Source organism: Equus asinus, chromosome 2 (assembly GCF_041296235.1).
Source record: "Equus asinus isolate D_3611 breed Donkey chromosome 2, EquAss-T2T_v2, whole genome shotgun sequence".
Lineage (NCBI taxonomy): Eukaryota > Metazoa > Chordata > Mammalia > Perissodactyla > Equidae > Equus > Equus asinus.
The window spans coordinates 126,174,541-126,188,917 of NC_091791.1; the positions used below are offsets into that span (position 1 = coordinate 126,174,541).

The following is a 14,377-nucleotide window of genomic DNA, read 5'->3' on the forward strand; positions in this document are numbered from 1 at the left end:
CACAGCTGGTGGAGCAGGCAGGGCCCTGTGGAGTCAGCCTGCTTTATCAGAGGCCGCAGACACTGCCATGCCTTAAAGCGGGTGGAGAGTAGGCAGGGCCAGCCCTCTGCAGGGGCTCCATGCTGCCTTCAGCCCTACCCACAGCAGGTGGAATGCTCCCTGGCCCACCTGGAGCAGGAGAGGCACCAGCTGCGGGGATCTCAGGGACAGGAGTGGAGGAGGCCAAGACATAGAAGACAAGTGAGGGTGCCGGGAGATGGGGAGGGGCAGAGTGACAGAGGACAGGCAGATAGACCCTTCTGTCCCCAGGATCCTGCTACTGTAGACAGAAGTGGAAAAGGCCCAGTGGTGTTTGGACTAGATGAGCCGACAGCCCCTTGGCCCAGACCCCAGCCTGGGGCCCTCTGGGGTAGGAATGACCCCAGAGCCCCCTCTAAGCGGGTGCATGGCAGGGCCCTGACCACTGACCCTGCCGCACCTTTGGCCCTGTCCCATACTGCATTCTCTGGTCTTCACTCTTGGAGCAGTAGCTGGGGAAGGAGGCTACTGTGTCAGGTACTGTACAGAGGCTTCTGTTCAGCCAGAGAGGGACCCCCACCCACACATGCACATTTGAGAAGACCCTGAGATCATCTAGCTAACTCTCCTCCTAGTTCAGATGGGAAAACAGAGCCCAGAGGGTAGGGAAGAGCTTCTACAGGGTCATAACAGCATGGTCTGGAGGCTGAGAGGAGAGCCCAAGATCCTGGACTGAGTATATCTGCAGGAGATGCTGGCGCCAGGCACGCAGGGCCAGGAGCAGAGCTCGGATGGGGATGGGGCCCAGGTACGTCAGGGCCCAGATGGAGTCTCAATGGGAGCAGCTGAGACCCTTACCTAGGCTCAGGACACAACCTTCCTGCAGGAGCGGTTGCTGATGCTCACCCAGGTAGGTCAACACAGATGACAGGGTCAGCCCCGCAGGGAACGCAGGGCTGCAACTGAGCCAGGCTGTGCCCACATGTGCCAGGGGACAGAGAAGCAGGGGAGCCTGGGCTCTGTCTTTGGGGGATTCTGAATTTGGGGGAGAGGCTCTAGGGGTACCATGGAAAAGACAATGACCAGGAGGGACAGATTGGAGCAGGGCCTCCACACAACTCCAGGGAGCACATTCACACCGTGGTCCACTAAAACAGCACCCTCTGGTGGTGTGCAGCCAGGTACTGGCTAGCCTTAAATTGTTTGCTCCAGATTGAAGCCTGGAGTTTAGAGAAGCCTCTGTGGGCTGGGGTAATCGGAGAAGGCCTCCTGGAAGGGTTGAGCCCCAGAGGACGAGGAGATCAGAAGCTCTGGGAGGAGGAGACTGTATCGGTAAAGGCCTGGGAGCTAGCTTGTGCAGACAGATCCCAGCCAGATGAGGCCCACAGGCCTGAAGGAGACTAAGCCATGACTCCGTGTGGAGTAGGGTCTTCACAGGTGAATAAAAGACTCTCGGAAGAGCTGGGCCAGAACCACCAGCGACTAGGGGTCTGCTTGGAGCTGCCGCCGCAGCTGCAAGGAGAGCAGACGGTGCTGGAGGGCCGCTTGCAGACCCTGGAGGCAGAGTGGGCCAGGCTGCTGGGGGAGAAGTCAGTGCGGCTGCAGTGCTGGGAGTGGCCCCTGGCGGGGACACCTGGCAAGTGGCTGCTCCAGCCCACCCCCCAGAGTGTCCAAGCCAGGCTGGGCTGGGGTCCTGCTCTCACACTGGGTGAGAGGGCCCTGTGGGCAGGAGGTGGGCCAGCCTCTGCCACCAGCTGGAACAGCCCAGAGACCCAAACTCTGAATCACATGGCCAAAGCCACTTCCACTCCCTTCCCCAGGTATCAACACGCCTGGCTGTCACATTCTGGCTCTTTTATGGGCGCGTGTGGGAAATCTTTCAGCTGCAACAAGTCCTATCTCCCCTCCACGTGGCTGAGCCCCTCTGCAAGCCCAAGGCCAGGCTTGGGGGAGGTGAGATAACCTTAGCTGCTGGGCTCAAGTCAAGATGTTTGGGAGTGGAAGTGCCCAGGACAGGGGGTTTCATGTGTGCAGGGAGCCATGAAGGAGATGTCTCTGCCCCAGTCCCATCCCAGTCAACAAGACATAGTGAGGGGAGCCGGCCCCGTGGCCAAGTGGTTAAGTGCGCACGCTCTGCTTCGGTGGCCCAGGGTTTCGCCAGTTCAGATCCTGGGCGCAGACATGGCACCGCTTATCAGGCCATGCTGAGGTGGCATCCCACATGCCACAAATGGAGGGACCCACAACTAAAAATATACAACTATGTACCTGGGGGCTTTGGGGAGAAGAAGGAAAAATAAAATCTTTTTTAAAAAAAAGACGACATAGTGAGGACATCCATGCCACTTGGAAAGAAATCATTGAAAATGGCGTGGGGGCGATCTAGGGGCCATGCTACATCCAGATTGCCCCATTTCTCCTAGCACACTCCTGGTCTAGGAGGTACCAGTGTTCCTCAGGAAAGAGCTACAGGAGGAAGAATCACATCCCAGGCTTCACGAGAAGGTGGGTGAGTACTGGAAGGCACGCTGGCACCAGGTGGCAGTTGGCTGCAATTTAAAGAGGAACTGCAGGGACTCCAGAGGCAGAATGAGGCCTGGCCTCCCCCGGTGGGTGCTCTCTGTCCACCCCTTTCCTCTCCATCCCCACAATCTCCTCCATTCTCTTCCCCACAGCCCTGTCTTTCCTACTGCAAGCCAATTAGTCTCTTCCCCCTTCTTAGGATGCCCCCTAGCTTTATCCTACCCTTTCTTCCCTTCTACCTCTTCCTCATTCTCCTCCATCAGCCACTCATTCACTCATTCAGCATGCAGTCACTGAGCATCTGCTACATGTCTGGCCTGTGCACAGGACAACCAAAGTCGTATCAGACTGCTCTTCATCCCCAAAAGCTTATGGTTTGGGTCACACGGTCATTGAGCAGGCAATTACAATTTAACATGCCTGATGAGGGTAGAGACACATGGGAGCTGAGAGCAGGGGCAGCAGAGAGGAAAGTTCTCCCCAGAAAGGGTGTTTCTGAGCTTCTGAACCCTCACCGAAGGAGGAACAGGCATCTTCCAGGAGTGAAGGAATGAAGGGCATCTCAGCAAAAGGGAGGAGCATGTGCAAAGGCCCAGAGAGGAGAGACGTGGAGGTGGGGCTCTTGTAAATAGTCCCTGACCCAGTAAGAAGTGGAGGGGGTGAGGGGTTACTTGAAATGCGGGACAGGGGCCAGAGCAAGGGCTCTGGTATCCCATGTCCTGTCCACCAACTCCAACTCCAGCTTGGTGACTGCCTCCTCCTGGCCAGTGTCCTCCTTTAGTCTCCTGAGCAAATGTATGTGTGCACAGGCAGGCAGACAGACAGACAGACGGATACCCCCCCCACAAAATACCCATCAGACACTCACCCAGAGACACATGCCCAGGCTCCCAGATGTGCACACCCGGAGACACAGAGAAACAGATACAGACGCCAAGGAGGTGGCTGGGAGCCCCAGGGATGTGGAGTTGTGAGGTCCTGTGGAGCTGCTCTGTGGACCTGGAGGGAAGGAGTGGGAGAGGAGGCCTCAGCAGCCGCACTTAGCTGGCCTCGGGCCTCATGAAAGGTGGAGTTGGTCTGAACCAGGGGTCCAGAACTGTGCTCCGAGAGAGCTGTCAGTTCCTTAAGGAAGCAAATTTGCAATGATAGTCTGCAACTGTACATTTGTACGGAAAAAGATCTTGGGTTTTTTTCTCTTTCTCAGCCCTGACCCCTGGGGCTTGGAGGTTGTCTTCTCAGGGCCTGGAGGGACTCTATTCTTTATGGGGTGTGCACGCCAGTCAGTTTGGGGGTCTGCAGTGGACTATGTGCTGGGCCTTCAGAGCAAACTCAGGCTCTGGGAAGGAGGTGGCGCCAGGTGAGCCCTAAGCAAGAACATGCAAATGACCCATAAACTAGTGCCAATTTGGGCCCCAACTGCAGGGCCTTCTTTCAAGGGCCCTTGCCCCTCAGGGATGTCAAGCCATTTCCTCTCTCTCTCCAGTCCCCAGGGAGGCCTGCCTTCTGTGAGCAAGTGGGTGCCCCAGGCCCTGGGCTTGTCCAGGGTGACCTAGAATTCAGCTCTGGGTCATGAGCAGGGTCCTGCGGGGAGTGGCTGATGGGCCAAACTTACAGCAGGGCAGAGGCTCTCAGGAGACACAGCAGCAGCTAGATGCGGGCCAGACGCTGCATCTACATCTGGCTGGCAGGGGGTGGAAGGGGCTTCCACGGCCCCCAGCAGTCTTCATCTTCAGTCCCATCCTCAACCTCAAGCTCCTTCCACCCGGACCCCCTCTGGGTCTCTCCCTCAGTCTGTCTTCCTCTTCAATCCTAGGATTCTGTGGTCTTTACTGTCCCCAAATTAGTAGTTAAGATTGTGGGCTGAGGAGCCTAAATACTCCTGGCTCCACGTTATACTAGCTGTGTGACCTTACGCAGGTCACTCCACCTCTCTGGGCCTCATCTGTAAAAAGAAACAAAAAGTGAGAACAATAACAGTTCTCCTCCATCAGCTGGCTGTGAGGGTTAAATTCAACGAGCATGTAAAAGGCTCAGTGCAGTGCTCAACACATGGCATGCAGGCATAAAATGTTAGCTGCCGCAGGCATGGCCGCTTTGAGGCCAAAGTCCCCTTCTAAGTCAGGGTTCCTTTGGATCCCATTCACCCTCTGTGGTAGTTTGCTAGGGCTGCCATAATGAAGCACCACAAGGTGGGCGGCTTCAATGACAGGAACTTCCTGTCTCACAGTCTGAAGGCTGGAAGTCTGAGATGAAGCTGTTGGCAGGGCTGGTTCCTTCCGAGGATTGTGGGGGAGACTCTGTTCCTGCCTCTCTTTGGCTTCTGGTGGTTGTCGGCAGTCTTTGACATTCCTTGGCTTGTGGATGTGTCACCCCCATCTCTGCCTTCATGTGCGCACAGCACTCTCCCTCTCTGCAGGTTCCTGTGTCCAGATCTCCCTTTCTAAGACACCAGTTAGACTGGATTAGGGCCCACTCTGATGAGCCCATTCGAACCTGATTACTGATTACCTCTGTCTCCAAATAAAGTCACAGTCTGCGTTACTGGTGGTTAGAACAGAAACATGTCTTTTTTTGGGGGGGGGGGGTGGCACAGTTCAACCCATAACATCCTAATTTGCTTCCTTCTACCTTCCTGTTGGGGGGGTTGGGTGTGACTTGGGATCTCAGGGGCGCAGCTGTTCCTTGTCTCGTTTTTTGTTTTTGTGTTTTTTTGAGGAAGATTAGCCCTGAGCTAACATCTGCCGCCAATCCTCCTCTGTTTTGCTGAGGAAGACTGGCCCTGAGCTAACATCTGTGCCCATCTTCCTCTACTTTATATGTGAATGTGGGACGCCTGCCTCTGCATGGCTTGACAAGCGGTGCCATGTCTGCACCTGGGATCCAAACTGGCGAACCTCAGGCTGCCCAAGCAGAACACGCGAACTAAACCGCTGCACCACCAGGCCGGCCCCTCCCTGTCTCATTTTTAGGACCCTGATAGAGCGGCAGAGAGGCTGCAGCGTCCAAGAGAGGGGCCGCTGTGAGTAGTGGTGTGTGCCACTCAGTGAGCCCCCAGACCCCTTGTCTGCATCTGGGTGAGAGGCAGGCTGGGGTCCAGGCTGGAGATTGGGCTCCTCCCTGTGGGCCAAGCCCTGCCCAAACCCACAAGCCTGTGTGAGGGTGTCTGCAGGCACAGAGGATGAGGTGGGGGTCCTCTCAGATGGGGATGCAGTCTGCTCCTTCAGTGCCTCTCCCTGGCTAGCAACAGGAGCAAGATGCAGGCTCTGGAGAAGGAAGACGACCAGATGGCAGCTGGGATCCAGAGGTGGGAGGTGGGGAGGAGCTGGGGGCTGCCTGGGGTGGGGTGAGGTGGGGCCCACCTAGGGTCAAGGTCCCCAATTCCCAATGACCCTAGAGTCTTCCTCAAACCTGAAGTCAGGACCTAGTGCAAAAAAGCAGGAGGCCTGGGCTCAGTCAGTCACAGTCACCAGCCCCTTCCCCTCACGGGGCCTCAGCTTCCCTGTCTGTATAATGGGTCCCAACTCTGCCCTAGCCCCTGCCATACCTGGGGGCTCAGGTCCAGGAGTGGGGCCTCTTGGGCTGAGCTGCCCATCTGTCCACAAATGCACAAGAGCCTGTACTCCAGGTTGAACTGGATCCCTGGGGGCAGGAGCAGGGCTTTGGGGGCAGCTGGCACTGGAAGCTGCAGCATCAGCTGCTCGGGGTGAGGGTCAGGTGCCCTCAGATAAGTGTGGCCAGGCCTGCCCACACCCCAGGACTGGGACATGAGCAACTAGACAATCAAGCCAACCTAGAAGGAAGGCAAGCAGCCGAGGTGCTTCTGAGTCCTGACCACCTGCCCTCTTCCCAGAGGCGCAGCCCCCAGCAGAGCACCCAGGCACGAGCTCCCAGAGTCTGCACGTGAAAGGTGGGCTCCACTTCCGCCCCCAGCCCCCAGCCCCTGTGGAGTTCTGGGCCCAGCTTGGCTTCTCTCTGGGGACCAGACTGGCATTTATTGAGTGGGCATCAGCCAAGCCTGCTTCCCTCAGCCTCTAGCCCCACAGCCTGTCAGGGAGGCCGCCGTGGAATCCTCCCCGGGCCTCTCAAGCAGCAGTTTCCAAGAACACAGAGATGGGATTGTGGCTGGTGGCCTTGGGCAAGCCCTTTGCTGTCTCTGGGCTCAGGTCCCCATCTGTACTCTGGGAGTGGTGTACTCTGGGAGGGGTTCTGACCCTCAGTGATCTTATGACCCTGTTCAGTTTACCCATTGGGTCACTGTCCCTTGGTCACACTCTCTCCAGCTCTTTAGAACTGGGCCTGTGTCCCAGCCTACTGGCCCACTGGCCTTGGTTGGGCTGATGCTCAGAATGGGATGAGGATAAGGGGACACAGTCCTGCTGTCCCCACCAGGCCTCAGGAGCTGCCAGAGTCAAGGCCCGCAGAGGAGCCAGAGGAGTGTCCTGGGGGGGCCCCACCAGGGGTGGAGGGGAGATCTCAGGGGCAGGCGGGGGCAGAGCTAATCAGCACCCCCCAGAAGGTGAGAGCTGTGCTGGGGTGGTCCGGGCTGCCCTCCCTCAGATCAAGTGGGGGACAGGGCTGGAGGTGGGGCCTTCCAGGCAGAGGGTTCTGTCTCCCTTTGCTGTGTGGACTGGACACTCTCAGACTACACTGGGCCCTTGTGACCAGGAACCAGAGGAGCTGAGACTGAGGCCACCCGGAGAGGTGAAGGTGCAGCTGAACCTGGGAGGGGGGGAGGGGATGGCACCTGGTTTGTTGGGACATCTTCACCCAGGGCCAAGACCTGAGCCTAGACCCATCCCAGGTGGACCTCCAGGCTGCCCTGCCCTAGCACTGTCTCGGGGTGGCCGTGAGAGGGGACCAGTGACTCACTCCTTGGCAGGGTGGGCTCACCAATCAACACAAAGCAAGTTCATGGGGGCCAAGGCACTGAGGGCACAGCCTGGTGCACAAGGACCCATTGCAGAGGGACAAAGGGAAGGGTCTGGAGAGGGAGGGTGTCTGGAGACTTGGGCCTGCCCTCAGGGAGCCTCAGGCTGAGTGGTACTACTTACACAGGGAGTACTGAGGGAGTCTCACCCATCAAGACTTTTAGATTCAGGGAAATTTGGAGTCCCCTGTACAGTTTGGAGGGGAAGAATGAGGCCGTCGTGCTCCCTCCCCTCAGTGCTGTTCCATCAGCCTCTGCCAACACAGGATAGCCATTATGTCTTTTCTTTGAAGGGTCAAGGCATGGTCTCAGGCTGGCCCCTGTGAGAATGGAGCGCTGAGACAGGGCGAGCTGATGTCCGTGGGGAAGCACCAGATCACGACAGGAACCAATGCCCCCCACCCTGCCCCCATTCCCAGACTTCCCTGGAGGAAGTGGGCTCAGAGCTAGCCCAGATGCAGGCCGAGCTCAAGAAAGTCTGGGATATGCTGAAAGCTTGGGACTCAGAGCTGGAGGCTCAGCAGCTGGCCCTGGAGGGTGCGCAGAACCAGGTGCTCAGCACTGCCCCAGCTCCGTGCCTCTGCCAGGACTGCATGCTTAGGGAGGGACCCCAAGTCTTCCTCATGCCCAATCCTTGGTGCCCACTGTGGCCATTGACCTCCCTTCCCCAGACTCACGCAATCAAGTCCCTCCCAAGCCCTTGAGCCGCCCTCACTCCTACCCCTGGGAGGGCTTGGCCTGGAGCATGCTCACTGCCTCTCTCTCCTCCCTCCAAGGTGGCAGAGAGCCTTGCTGAGAAGCTGAGCCTGGAGCAGCAGCTGAGGACTCTGGAGCATGAGCTGGTGGAAAAGCGAGGGACGTGGGGCAAGGGGGCACCCAGGTCTGAGGGAGAAACCCCTGTTCCCTCACAGAGATGCTCACCAGACCCCAGAGCTCTTCCCCTTTCCCTGAGGACCTGGGGCCTGTAGGAGGGGGCATTTGGGGACATGCTGTGGAGAAAGTCCTCTCACTCTCTGGGGAGGGACTGCTGGTCCTGGAGGCTGATTATCTCCTGGTTTGCCCTCTCCCCTCTGAAGAGGGGAAGAAGCAGGAAGGGATGTGGCTAGGTGGGCTCTGGGGGGCCCAGGGAGTCAGGACATCTGGGCTCCTGGGCCAGGATCATGGACGGAAGGAGAGTGGCCTTCAGAGCCAAGAAGTCTTGTGCTCAAGTCAGCTCCACCCCGACCAGCCCAGTGAGCGTAAGTCTGCCATCTCTAAGCCTCAGTTTCTTCATCTGGAAAGTGGGGACACTAACAATACTACCTCACAGGATGAAGTGAGGATTCCATGAGACAGCACACGTGGCACAATGCTTGTTTCCTGTCCTCCTGAGTCTCCCTGTACCTGGGGTCCAGATAGTGTGAGTCAGTGCTAAAGTCATAAAACCATGGAGGTGTGCCCAAGACCATCTGCAGAGAGGGCTCTAGTCACAAAGCTATCCAGTGTTCCATCAACAAGGAGTTATTTGAGGGGCTGGTCCCATGGCCGAGTGGTTAAGTTTGCACGCTCTGCTTCAGCAGCCCAAGGTTTCGCTGGTTCAGATCCTGGGCGCGGACATGGCACCACTCGTCATGCCACGCTGAGGCAGCGTCCCACATGCCACAACTAGAAGGACTTACAACTGTGTACTGGGGGGCTTTGGGGAGAAGAAGAACAAGAACAAGAACAAGAAAAAAGATTGGCAACAGATATTAGCTCAGGGCCAATCTTTAAAAAAACAAAACAAGGCATTATTTGCACTTCTTACTAAATTCAGGAAACACTGTGATGTGATATGCAGCCTCCAGTGACAGACGATGTAGCACGCTCCACTGCCTGGAGCGCTCCTGGTCTAGGCTTGCATACTGTTCCACTCTGACAGAGATCCTCATCTTTATGACCCTGCATGCAGGAGCTTGATGGGGTGGGGCTCCTGTCTTTTGCCTCACCCGTTCTCTGGGGACCCCTAGGGAAGGGGGTCAGATATGCTGGGGAGACTCCAAGACTGCTGACCTTCAGGCTGAGAACTGTGTCCTCAGGGAGCAGGAGCTGGGGCAGCTCCAAGCATCAAGGGCTCCAGTGCTGGCATCGGGAGGACAGGAGTCTCCAGCCACCTCTCAACCCCTGAAGGCAGCAGTTAGGGACTCTTTAGAAGGGCGGGAGGAGTGACGCTGCCTCCCTGTGGGACCCAGGCCCAGTCCATCTCTGCTCAGTTCCTCTCGCTGCCTTCATCTCTCCGCCTGCAATTGGAGGGGAAACAGAGGTTTGAAGGGTCCTTCCAGCTTGGGCCTTTGCTGGTTCTGAGTGGACTCCTCAGCCGGGCCCCCCTTCCCTGGACAAAGCTGTAGCTACCCCATACCTGGTAACTGACCTGCCTCTCTACCCTCCATGGGGTCAGCCTTTGCCTCATCGACCCCCGGACCTCAGCCACAGCCCTGGAACCACAAAGAAGAGGAGCATCTGAGAAAAGTCCGTGGCCAGGGGCAGTGCCCAGGCTGGGGGAGAAAGGTGGCATGGAGACTGAGGCCCAGAGCCAGCAGGGAAGATTCACAGTGCCCCCTGCAGCACAAGAGATTGAGGTCAGCCCCTTGCCCACCCCCAGTGACCTGGGTGGTCCTGGCACAGAAGGTCTGGACTGACAGGCCTCAGGGAATCAAGGGTGAGCAAGGACTCCTTGGGGAGAAGGGAGGCTCCTCTGCTATGCCATTAGCCCCCAAGGCCAGGGTCTCAGTCAGGCCTGAGGAATGGGGCCCGCTGAAGGTGGCTGCAGAGAGGCCTCCCTTGTCCCTGGCCTGAATACCATGTCCTGACTCTCAGTAGACGAGGCCACCTGTCTCTTTCCCAGGGGGACCCTGTAGCTAGGAGTAGAGCTGGGCAGGGAGTGGCCAGTGGAAGTGCTGGGGTCCTTGTGGGGTTTGGTTGGCCCATTCATGCTGCAGTGCCAGCAGAGTGACAACCAGGGACCCTCTGTCTTACTGGTGAAGGCCTTGGGCATTGGGCTTTAGACTTTTCAAAGTGAGTTCTCATTCACTTGTGCCTCAGACCTCTGTACAGTCCCCATGTCCCAGACAGGGAAACTGCCCAGGGAAGGGCAGTAACTTGCCCTGGGCCACACAGCAGCTAAGTCCCCTGGTCCTCTAACCTGTCCCAAAAAGGTGGTTTCTCATTTCACACTACCTTTTCTGAGCTTGACAGCATGACCATCTTCAGTGGCCAGAGGCAAGACTGTTTTAGGGTTGACATCCCCCTGGAGGTCAACTGGCCATTTTTCTTTTTCTGCACTTCTGTCCCCACCTTTCCTCTACAGAGCTCTGTCAGCTGGGCCTCGGGTCCCCAGAATCCTCCTCAACTCTGTCAGTGAACACTCTCTCCATCTACTGCTTTAACTGCAGCAGAGTTTTGGGGAGGGGGACTCTGTGGCAGGGTGGAGGGTCAGACCATCTCTGGGATTGTTGCCCCAGCATCGCCTTCTGCAGAGTGTTCTCTGCCCTTCCTGCCAGCCACATGGCTGCCGTGGGGGCTGCTGCCTTCTCAACTGATTGATCCAGCACTGGGGACTGAGCCCAGCGGGACCCATGGGCCCCTTCCTAGGATCACTGGACTTGGGACAAAAGAGTAGTTTCTCCACAGTTGACGACTGGACACACAGAACATGGGAACTGTCAACTGCCCTGTTTTTCACTGTGGAAAAACCTGGAGTTCAGTGAGAACCAACGGAGCCAACCAGTCCCAGAGAGTGGAAATGGGATGGAGAGAGTGTGGTTCAGCCCGGGGGGATCTCTTGCATGGAGAAGACATAAACTTGGCCTTTGGGATGGTCATCTCACCTTGCTTTGTGGCCTGGGCAGCAGGGTGAGCTGGTCTTCAGGAGAGGAATAACTTCCATGGGCAGCGCTTTGGGGTTCCAGACACTTCCTGAGGCCAGCCCTAGGTCCCGCTGCCCTTGGGCTCCTCCATACACCCTGGGGTCCGAGAATAAATCCCTCTCCTTTCTGCTTACGTGGCCCGAGTGGTTTGGGTCCCTTGCCCGGGAAACATCCCCAGTGCCTCCAAAACCAGACCGCTGCCCTGATGCAAGGCTCTCCCTTAGGCCGGGCGTCTGCCCGCCACGTACCCTCTCGGACCCGGCTCCTGTTTGTTTCCCTGGCACAGAGCGCGTCCCCCCCGTCCCCGGCCTTCTCATCTGTCCCTGCGTCCCAGCTGCTGCGAGGTGTGTACAAGCGCAGCAGGGCCCCACTCTTCCCAGTCCTGCTATTCTGGTCGGTTCCTTTTCCCCTTCCCTCCAATGGTGATTCCGGACCTTCTCTTTCATAAGCCCAAGCCACAGCTCCCCTTTCCTTCCGGGCAACGACCTGCACTCCGTGTCACAGGGACCGCGGCCGCGCGCCCGCGAGCGGCGGCGCAGTCTGCCCACAACTTACCCTCGTCGCGCCGCGCAGTCCGAGGTCCTTCCTAGTCGTCCCGCCCCCTCGCCCCCATTGGCTATGCGGAGGGCACGTGACCCGCCTTGACCAATGAGGTGGGGGAGTTGCGGCGTAGCCGGGAAAGCTGCTCTTGCGGGTGCTTGCAGCCGCTGAGGGCCTCAGGAGACCCCCGGCTGTGCGCAGCGAGGCGGAGCAGAGAGAGGGGACTGCCAACACCCCCTCCACCCTCTCGTCACCGTGCAGAGTCGCCCCTGCCTCTCACTGACGGGAGGCACATGCGGGCACATGCAGGAGAGGGTAGGGCAGCTCCGTTGGAGTCCATTCCCAGCCCTGCCATCCACTAGATCTGTGACCTCCAGCACGTTTCTGCTCTTCAGTTTCTCCATCTGACTAATGAACAAAGTCACTGCCTCATAGGTCTGTGGGTGGAGTGTTAAATGAGATATTGTGTATGGAGTGCTTAGCACGGGGTTAGGGCACAGACTCGCGGCTCTGCAGCCATGGAATTAGAACCCCTGCTGCTCTTCTCACTAGCAATGGGACCTCAGGCTAGTTACTCCACCTCTCTGTGCCTCAGTTTCCTCGTCTGTAAAATGGGGATAGTGATAGTCCATCTCATAAATCTGTAGAGGATCAAATGACTTAATTCATGCAAAGACCTTAAAAGGCACCTGGCACATGCCAGTTTCACAGCCAAGTTATTAGCATCAGTGCTGTCCCATCTCGTGGGGCACATGTTCAGAGCTGGTCTGGGGTACAAACCTAGGAGCAGAATTGCTGGGCCCTACGGCATGTGCACGTTCCACTCTCCTGGATAGTGCTGAAGTGTTTTCCCAAGTGGTCAGACTAATTTACACTCCCCCAGCAGTCTGTGAGAGTTCCCACTGGTCCCCATCCTCACCACGTCCTGGTATTGTAAGACTAGAGTTTGTGCCATTCCGATGATGCTGGTGTGAATGGCTTTTTGTGCATTTCCTTGATCACTAATGAGGTCCAGCCATTTGTATTTCCTCTTCTGCAAAACACCTCTTCCTAACTTTGCCCCCTCTCCCCAATCCTTTTTGCCTTTATCTTAACAATAAGGATTAAAAGAATACATTCTGACTTTTCCTTTGCTATTTGTGTGGTCCAAGTATCTCCTCCCACTTTGTCTTTTTACTTCACGGTATCTTTTGATGAACTTTTTTGGAGGGTCAAGTTGGAGAAATTCTCCCTTTTTTCAATGTCTTTGAGATATTCTTTTATATTTTCTTCTGTGAATTTGAAATGGGATGGAATTGCAGTGGCCAGGTGCCTTGCTCTTCCTAGATTCCCCATCTCTATCAGGAGCCTTAGTCAGCTGCCTCTTCTCCCTCGGCAGCCCATCCAGTCACTACATACCATTTCCATCTAAACATCTCTGGACGCTGCTTCTCCTCCTCTCTCAGCGCCCTCCTAGACTAGGCCGACTGAATATCCACGTGGCAGCCCCTGGTGTGTCACAGCAAGTTGAAGTGTGATACCAACTACCGGTTACCAGTAATTAAAGTCCTAAAGGGTTGGTCATTTCTTTCAAAAGATTTTACGAAATCAGTGAGAGAGGCTCAAGACTGTCCCAATGTCACCTTCATTTTCTAGCACTTCAAAATGGCAGAGAGGGGTCCCCGCTTGCCTACCTCAGAGGGTTGCACAGACAGGTGAGGTGGGTGTTGTTGTGGATAGAGGAGGAAGTCACAAATCCATCCAGTGCTTTACCTCTCTGCCCGTTTCTTTTGGTTTTGCCAAAACCAGGCTGTGCCCATAGGATGTGTATCACGGCAAGAGAAAAAGGCTGAGCGCCCAGGGTCTAGGCCCCAGTTCCAGTGGCAGTGTCCCAGGGTGCCCATGGCCAGAATGTCTCCTGGCTCCAGACCACCCTTCCAGAAAATCTTCTATGTCCTGGTTAAAATATGTTGGCAGTGCCCTGATGCTCAGAGAATGGCACACAAAACCCATAGCCTGGGATCCATCCTAGCCCCAGACACACTTCTTCCTAATTCCCCTCCTCTCCGTCCCACCAACCCTAGGCAATGGCCACAGTTGCCCAGTGCCAGGTCCTTTGATGCCACTGAGTTTCCATATATCTATCAGTTCCCCTGCTGAGAATGCTTTCTCTCGTCTCCGGTTGGCAGTCTCATTCTTCCAGCTAAAATTTCACCACCTCTGGGAAGCCTTCCAGAGATTCCCTAGTGAGCTGCTCCAGCATCTGTCTGCCCACCAACAGCCTACTGTCTCAGTCATGTTGTATTCTAAAGAACCGGATTTTGTAAAGATGATTGTGCATGCCTCACAGACAGACTGTGAGCTCCACAAGCATGGGGACCACATGTACTCAGCAGCATCTCAAAAAGGACTTACTAAATGGAGGTGATCCCTGGGCCCTGCACCTGCCAGGACACTGATGTGACACCACTGGAGTCAGTTTTGGTGATCAGGCAGTACCAGAGGG

General features: G+C 56.5%; 1 protein-coding gene across 1 annotated transcript in view; it reads right to left on the reverse strand.

The window, feature by feature from the left end:
* CLK3 (CDC like kinase 3) overlaps nt 1–11,950 on the reverse strand; it is a 45,430-nt gene extending 33,480 nt beyond the window's left edge. Inside the window, exons 1-3 of the mRNA XM_070498061.1 lie at nt 11,908–11,950; nt 9,500–9,726; nt 3,410–3,540 (exon numbers count right to left, since the gene is read on the reverse strand). Coding sequence (XP_070354162.1) covers nt 3,410–3,421 — 12 coding nt within the window. The 5' untranslated portion in view covers nt 3,422–3,540; nt 9,500–9,726; nt 11,908–11,950. The remainder of the gene's footprint in view (nt 1–3,409; nt 3,541–9,499; nt 9,727–11,907) is intronic.
* Between the last annotated feature and the right edge of the window lie 2,427 nt (nt 11,951–14,377).